Source organism: Salvelinus fontinalis, chromosome 41, assembly GCF_029448725.1.
Source record: "Salvelinus fontinalis isolate EN_2023a chromosome 41, ASM2944872v1, whole genome shotgun sequence".
Lineage (NCBI taxonomy): Eukaryota > Metazoa > Chordata > Actinopteri > Salmoniformes > Salmonidae > Salvelinus > Salvelinus fontinalis.
In genome coordinates, this window is record NC_074705.1 from 15,646,582 (window position 1) to 15,655,376 (window position 8,795).

The following is an 8,795-nucleotide window of genomic DNA, read 5'->3' on the forward strand; positions in this document are numbered from 1 at the left end:
AATATTATTAAGATGTCTGGTTTGAACCGCTCTCGAGGTCATGCCACAAGCATTTTAAATTGGGTTGAGGTCAGGTCTCTTACTGGTTCACTCCATAAGGCGTATTTTCTTCTGTTGAAGCCATTCTGTTGATGATTTACTTCTGTGTTTTGGGTCGTTGTCCTGTTGCATCACCCAACTTCTGTTGAGCTTCCTTTGGCGGACAGATAGCCTTACATTGTCCTGCAAAATGTCTCAATAAACTTGGGAATTCATTTTTCCGTCAGTGATAGCAAGATGTCCAGGCCCTGAGGCAGCAAAGCAGCTCCAAACCATGATGCTCCCTCCACCATACTTTACAGTTGGAATGAGGTTTTGATGTTGGTGTGCTGTGCTGTGCCTTTTTTTCTCCACACATAGTGTTGTGTGTTCCTTCCAAACAACTCAACTTTAGTTTAATCTTTCCACAGAATATTTTGCCAGAAGTGCTGTGGAACATCCAGGTACTCTTTTGCGAACTTTTTGGACAGCAGTGGCTTCTTCCATGGTGTCCTCCCATAAACACCATTCTTGTTTAGTGTTTTACGTATCGTAGACTCGTTAACAGAGATGTTACCATGTTCCAGAGATTTCTGTAAGTCTTTAGCTGACACTCTAGGATTATTCTTAACCTCATTGAGCATTCTGCACTGTGCTCTTGCAGTCATCTTTGCAGGACGGCCACTCCTAGGGAGAGTAGCAACAGTGCTGAACTTTTTCCATTTATTGACAATTTGTCTTACCGTGGACTGATGAACATCAAGGCTTTTTGAGAGACCTTTTTAATCATTCCAGCTTTATGCAAGTCAACAATTCTTAATCGTAGGTCTTCTGAGATCTCTTTTGTTCGAGGCATGGTTCACATCAGGCAATGCTTCTTGTGAATAGCAAACTCACATTTTGTGAGTGTTTTTTATAGGGCAGGGCAGCTCTAACCAACATCTCCAATCTCGTCTCATTGATTGGACTCCAGGTTAGCTGACTCCTTTGGGTGAAGTCATTAGCCTAGGGGTACTTTTTCCAACCTACACTGTGAATGTTTAAATTATGTATTCAATATAGACAAGAAAAATACAATAGTTTGTGTGTTATTAGTTTAAGCACACTGTTTGTCTATTGTTGTTACTTAGAGGAAGAACAGATCACATTTTACGAGACATTTATGCATAAATCCAGGTAATTCTAAAGGGTTCTAAAGTTTTTTTTGGGTATACCTACAGAGGTCCGAAAAATAGCTGGTCCATCTTATGATCAAAATAAAACAATTCTATATGTTAGCTTTATAGATATCGCCTTAGACTCCTAGGGGTTAAGCTTGTGGGTGTCGTAGAGCAAAACAGCTGACCCGTTCGTGTGTGTCTCAGCTTTCCATAGTGGGGTGATTTTGTTTCTGGCTTAAACAGTTCGGACTTGACAGATGTTTTCGTGGGAAGAAAAACAAAGTTGGCATGCCGAAGGGACCGACTTCAAACGAGTCCCGTGAAGCAAAACAGCCATGAGTCTTAGCTTTCCATAATGGGGTCACTCTGCTGTAGAACTGCCTGTTTCCACCGCAGATGGGGTCAACCGACATCATCGGCGGATGTTGTGTATTGAGACGCAGTCCATGCAAAAAACAAAAGTCTCTAGGTTAAACAGACAGATTAGTTTTCCATGCGGGCACCGACATCGACTATCGGCATATTAAATATAAGTGTTTACAAAATAATAATAAGTCATGATAGATTTCACATTATAGAATTATAGGAATTAAAAATCTAATGTTGATATGAAAATAGAAGTGATGAGATTAGGCATTATATTTCTGTGTTTAAAATCCCCTTAATGACCATGATGTCTGGTAAAAATGTTGGGGATGTTTATTATGAACAACACTAGGGATGCACAATATATTGGTGAGCATATCGGAATCAGACGATATTAGCTAAAAAATGGCAACATCAGCATCGGCATGATGTCTAGTTTAACTCCGATGTGCAAAACCGATGTCAAAGCTGATGTGCATACCTATATACCATTGGTAGATGACGTAATGACGCCACAGAAAATACAGCGCTACACAGAACAAAAGCAGAAAAATACTAAGCGCACACTTCCAACAACTAAACAAGTTCAAGTCCAGCAGTCATTTGAAAGAGTAAGAACATTCAGTGAGCAACTAAAAGGCGAAACCCATTAACGCCAAGATAATGGAATCCGTTGCCCTTGACAATCAACCGTGCTTTGTCGTGGATGATTTTGGCTTTCGCCGACTGGTCGAGCACACTATTTTTCAGATGTTGCCCTACCGGAGTTACACATTATTGTTGAAACTCACATCCATGAGCGTCACTGCTATTAGCTCCACGGCTGTCATTTGGGCCAGCGATGTCAGCCCCATGAGCATTATGAGTCTGACAGCACAGCGGGTCGACGAGGATTTTGTACTGAGGAAAGCCGTATTGCATGCTCAAGAATGTGCTGGTTCTCATACCGCTGCTGCCATTTCAATTTCATTTGAGAACATGTTTGAAACTTGGAAACATGAACACTCCTAGCTCCATTCGAACAACTGACTCGAGAAATCATCTCAACTGCATCTGCAGCAGACGTGATACCCCCTGTCATGGCATTGAGACGCCTGCTCAACAAAACTGCCGACACAGACCGTTGGGTTAACTTACAAAAGTACTCGAGGCTGTGAACAAGCGATTCGGTGGTATTCTCTCTGAGCCTCTTTACTGTGTCGCCACCATGCTCGATGCTAGGTACAAGGACCGCTACTTCGCTGCAGACAAGAAACAGGGTTTACGTGAAATGTTACGTACACAGCTGGACAAGATGGAAAAAGACACAATGACAGTGTGCACCGAGGAAGAGAGGCCACGGACAGACAGAGCTGAAACTTCACTGCTTGACATGCATGATGAAATCCTGGTTGAGAATGAAACAACTGAACAAATGAACAATGAAACAGCAAGTAAGTGAAAAATAGGTTTTGTTTTACTGGTAATGGGGACATACAGTGCCTTGCAAAAGTATTCACCCCCTTGACATTTTTTATATTTTGTTGCATTACAACCTGTAATTTTAAATAGATTTTTATTTGGATTTCATGTAATAGTCCAAATTTGGTGACATGAAATAAATAAAAATTACTTGTTTAAAAAATAATTCAAAACGGAAAAGTGGTGCGTGCATATGTATTCACCCCCTTTGCTATGAAGCCTCTAAATAAGATCTGGTGCAACCAATTACATTCAGAAGTCACATCATTAGTTAAAAAGTCCACCTGTGTGCAATCTTAAGTGTCATATGATCTCAGTATATATACACCTGTTCTGAAAGGCCCCAGAGTCTGCAACACCACTAAGCAAGGGGCACCACCTATCAAGTGACACTATGAAGACCAAGGAGCTCTCCAAACAAATCAGGGACAAAGTTGTGGAGAAGTACAGATCAGGGTTGGGTTATAAAAAAATATCTGAAACTTTGAACATCCCACGGAGCACCATTGAATCCATTATTAAAAAAATGGAAAGAATATGGCATAACAACAAACCTGCCAAGAGAGGGCCGCCCACCAAAACTCACGGACCAGGCAAGGAGGACATTAGTCAGAGAGGCAACAAAGAGACCAAAGATAACACTGAAAGAGCTGCAAAGCTCCACAGCAGAGATTGGAGTATCTGTCCATAGGACCACTTTAAGTCGTACACTCCACAGAGCTGGGCTTTACGGAAGAGTGGCCAAAAAAAGCCATTGCTTAAAGAAAAAAATAAACAACCACATTTGGTGTTCGCCAAAAGGAATATGGGAGACTCCCCAAACATATGGAAGAAGGTACTCTGGTCAGATGAGACTAAAATGTAGCTTTTTGGCCATCAAGGAAAACGCTATGTCTGGTGCAAACCCAACACCTTTCATCACCCCGAGAACACCATCCTCACATTGAAGCATGGTGGTGGTAGCATCATACTGTGAGGATGTTTTTCATATGGCAGGGACTGGGAAACTGGTCAGAATTGAAGGAATGATGGATGGCACTAAACACAGGGAAATTCTTGAGGGAAACCTGGTTCAGTCTTCCAGAGATTTGAGACTGGGACGGATGTTCACCTTCCAGCAGGACAATGACCCTAAGCATACTGCTAAACAACACTCAAGTGGTTTAAGAGAAAACCTTTAAATGTCTTGGAATCGCCTAGTCAAAGCCCAAACCTCAATCCAATTGAGAATCTGTGGTATGACTTAAAGATTGCTGTACACCAGTGGAACCCATCCAACTTGAAGGAGCGAGAGCAGTTTTGCCTTGAAGAATTGGCAAAAATCCCAGTGGCTAGATGTGCCAAGCTTATAGAGACATACCCCAAGAGACTTGCAGCTTTAATTGCTGCAAAAGGTGGCTCTACAAAGTATTGACTTTGGGGGGGTGAATAGTTATGCACGCTCAAGTTTATCTGTTTTTTTGTCTTATTTCTTGTTTGTTTCACAATAAAAAATATTTTGCATCTTCAAAGTGGTAGGCATGTTGTGTAAATAAAATAATACAAACCCCCCCCCCCAAAAAAATTATATTTTAATTATTGGGTGTAAGGCAACATAATAGGAAAAATGCCAAGTGGGGTGAATACTTTCACAAGCCACTGTACGTAAATGCCAACAAAATTACTTTTTAGTCAGTGGTGTGTGTATCCTTTCTATTTAACTAGACAAGTCAGTTCAGAACAAATTCTTATTTACAATAACGGCCTCACCTGGATGACGCTGGGCTAATTGTGTGCCGCCCTATGGGACTCCCAATAACGGCCGGATGTGATACAGCCTGGATTCGAGCCAGGGACTGTAGTGTTGCCTCTTGCACTGAGATGCAGTGCCTTAGACCGCTGCGTCTGTGTGTGTATGTGCTAACTATTTAACTGTACTAGAACGCTTAAAAGGCCGCTAAAAATTGTTAATATTGATTATCGGTATCGGGGTTTTTTGGCAAGGAATATATCAGTATCGGACAAAAATGTAATATCGGTGCATCCCTAAACAACACCTCTTAATCGTCCATCTGGTCCACCATTTTGTTTTCCAGCATCAGAGCCCATGGAAGTGGAGAGTCCCACCGACACAGGATACATAAAGAAATATTTCATATCAGTGTCAGTGTAAGTTTACCCTTCATACGTTACATATTTCTTAATCTATAACAGGAAGACATTTTATTTTCAATGTTCTGGTTTGGGTATAATCCATAATCTGATTTAATTAACCCTTATTTTTGCAATGTGTTTTTGTCACCCATCTAGACTGCAAGACAAGATGATGCTCATGTCGCCAGAAGTGTTTGAAGAGCTGGAAAGATGGCTAGTGCTCCATTATTGGAGTGGAAGCCCTAAGAATATTGATACTGCTGTGGTAAGTGCAATTTCCCCTCTGGGTCTTTACTGTGATATTCAGTATTACTATGTCAAGGGAAATATACACTCTTAGAAAAAGGGTTCCAAATGGGTTCTGCGGCTCTCCCCATAGTAGAACCCTTTTTGGTTCCAGGTAGAACCATGTTAGGTTCCATGTAGAACCCTTTGTGGAAGGGTTCTACATGCAACCCAAAAGGGTTCTACCTGAATCCAAAATGGTTTCATCTGGAACCAAAATGGGTTATTTTAAGGGTTCTCCAACGGGGACAGCCAAGAACCCTATTTGGTTCTAGATAGCACCTTTTTTTTGTAAGAGTGTAGTTTTATTTCTACCAAAGCTATCTACACTAAACAAAAATATAAACGCAACATGTAAAGTGTTGGTCCCATGGTTGAAATAATAAATACTTTTTCAGATTCACAAAAAGCTTATTTCTCAAAAATTATGAGCACAAATTTGTTTACATCCCTGATAGTAAGCATTTCTCCTTAGCCAAGAGAATCCATCCACCTGACAGGTGTGGCATATCAAAAAGCTGAGTAAACAGCATGATCATTACACAGGTGCACCTTGTGCTGGGGACAATAAAAGGCCACGTTAAAATGTGCAGTTTTGTCACACAACACAATGCCACAGATGTCTCAAGTTCTGAGGGAGTGTGCAATTGGCATGCTGACTGCAGGAATGTCCACCAGCGCTGTTGCCAGAGAATTTAATGTTAATTTCTCTATCATAAGCTGCCTCCAACGTCGTTATAGAGAATTTGGTAGTATGTCAAACCAGCCTCACAACCACAGACAATTTGTAACCAAGCCAGCCCAGGACCTCCACATCCGGCTTATTCACCTGTGCGATTGTTTGAGCAGTATTTCTGTCTATAATAAAGACATTTTGTGCCAGAAAACTAATTCTGATTAGTGGGTGGGCAGTCATGTGAAATCCTAATTACTTTATTTCAATTGACTGATTTACATATATGAGCTGTAACTCAGTAAAATCTTTGAAATTGTTGCATGTTGTGTTTATATTTAGGTTCAGTATACATACGGTATATTTCAGGATGTTGTGCATCCCTGGAAATAATCTGAATTCATGTAAACATAACAGGTCTGAAACAGCTTGTCCCAAAAAAAGTGGTTTCTTGACACAACTTACCCCCGGTGTGGGGTAAATTGAGCATAGGGACAGGGTAAATTGAGCCACCTTGGGGTAAGTGGGTGATGGCGTCCCCTGACAGTGTTGTGACAGTGGGTGATGGTGCTGGTAGGTCAAAGTTTAATTAAATGAAGGAGGTTGTTGTATATTGTATATCTTAAATGAATGCCTACATTCCGATATACTGTAGATCTCTCTGTTCAATATCACTTACTCTTCCATTTCTTGACCAGTTGTCTTAGACAGGGATGTTGTTTCAATTCGTAGGCAAGTACTCTACATTTGAGGCTACTAAGCCCATGAAACAGGTCTGCGAGATTCTTGATATGTTTAGCAAGCTCAGACTCCATGTCATCAGATATGAACTTGTGTGTCTCTGCTACTCTATAATAGCCTCTCTTTCACACCAATACATGTTAGTTTTCTTTTATATCAATGGAACTCTTCAGTGTCCTTCAGTCTATTTGTCTCATCCGTTGCTGTTGCTCAAATGGACTTCTTCCCTTCTCTCACTGACCTGGCTGTTCTCTTAAGAACCTCAAGGGGGGTTAGACCCCTGCGTGCTTTACACTGGCTGTTCTCTTAAGAACCTCAAGGGGGGGTTAGACCCCTGCGTGCTTTACACTGGCTGTTCTCTTAAGAACCTCAAGGGGGGTTAGACTCCTGCGTGCTTTACACTGGCTGTTCTCTTAAGAAGCTCAAGGGGGGTTAGACCCCTGCGTGCTTTACACTGGCTGTTCTCTTAAGAACCTCAAGGGGGGTTAGACCCCTGCGTGCTTTACACTGGCTGTTCTCTTAAGAACCTCAAGGGGGGTTAGACCCCTGCGTGCTTTACACTGGCTGTTCTCTTAAGAACCTCAAGGGGGGTTAGACCCCTGCGTGCTTTACACTGGCTGTTCTCTTAAGAACCTCAAGGGGGGTTAGACCCCTGCGTGCTTTACACTGGCTGTTCTCTTAAGAACCTCAAGGGGGGTTAGACCCCTGCGTGCTTTACACTGGCTGTTCTCTTAAGAACCTCAAGGGGGGTTAGACCCCTGCGTGCTTTACACTGGCTGTTCTCTTAAGAAGCTCAAGGGGGGTTAGACCCCTGCGTGCTTTACACTGGCTGTTCTCTTAAGAAGCTCAAGGGGGGTTAGACCCCTGCGTGCTTTACACTGGCTGTTCTCTTAAGAACCTCAAGGGGGGTTAGACCCCTGCGTGCTTTACACTGGCTGTTCTCTTAAGAAGCTCAAGGGGGGTTAGACCCCTGCGTGCTTTACACTGGCTGTTCTCTTAAGAACCTCAAGGGGGGTTAGACCCCTGCGTGCTTTACACTGGCTGTTCTCTTAAGAACCTCAAGGGGGGTTAGACCCCTGCGTGCTTTACACTGGCTGTTCTCTTAAGAAGCTCAAGGGGGGTTAGACCCCTGCGTGCTTTACACTGGCTGTTCTCTTAAGAACCTCAAGGGGGGTTAGACCCCTGCGTGCTTTACACTGGCTGTTCTCTTAAGAACCTCAAGGGGGGTTAGACCCCTGCGTGCTTTACACTGGCTGTTCTCTTAAGAACCTCAAGGGGGGTTAGACCCCTGCGTGCTTTACACTGGCTGTTCTCTTAAGAAGCTCAAGGGGGGTTAGACCCCTGCGTGCTTTACACTGGCTGTTCTCTTAAGAAGCTCAAGGGGGGTTAGACCCCTGCGTGCTTTACACTGGCTGTTCTCTTAAGAAGCTCAAGGGGGGTTAGACCCCTGCGTGCTTTACACTGGCTGTTCTCTTAAGAACCACAAGGGGGGTTAGACCCCTGCGTGCTTTACACTGGCTGTTCTCTTAAGAACCTCAAGGGAGGGTTAGACCCCTGCGTGCTTTACACTGGCTGTTCTCTTAAGAACCTCAAGGGGGGTTAGACCCCTGCGTGCTTTACATTTGTATACACGGCCCCACGGGGTCTGCTCTTTAACATAGAAAATGCACTCAAGTTCATATGAATAACACTTTCTAAATATATTATGCATAAAACCATTGGCTCAACCTACCCCAAGGCCATTGGCTCAACTTACCCCAAGGCAAAACTGTTGACAATAGTAGCCTACACAGCTACAAGGATGCACTTTTATGCTACACTATATGACCAAAAGTATGTGGACACCTGCTCGTCGAGCATTTCATTCCACAATCATGGGCATTAATATGGAGTTGTTCCCCCCTTTACTGCTATAACAGCCTCCATTCTTCTGGGAAGGCTTTCCACTAGATGTTGGA

General features: G+C 42.9%; 1 protein-coding gene across 1 annotated transcript in view; it reads left to right on the forward strand.

Annotated features, from left to right (window-relative positions):
- Positions 1-8,795, forward strand: part of LOC129840467 (uncharacterized) — a 45,783-nt gene that overhangs the window by 33,453 nt on the left and 3,535 nt on the right. The window contains exons 40-41 of the mRNA XM_055908367.1: positions 5,081-5,153; positions 5,295-5,403. Of these exons, the coding sequence (XP_055764342.1) occupies positions 5,081-5,153; positions 5,295-5,403 (182 nt within the window). The remainder of the gene's footprint in view (positions 1-5,080; positions 5,154-5,294; positions 5,404-8,795) is intronic.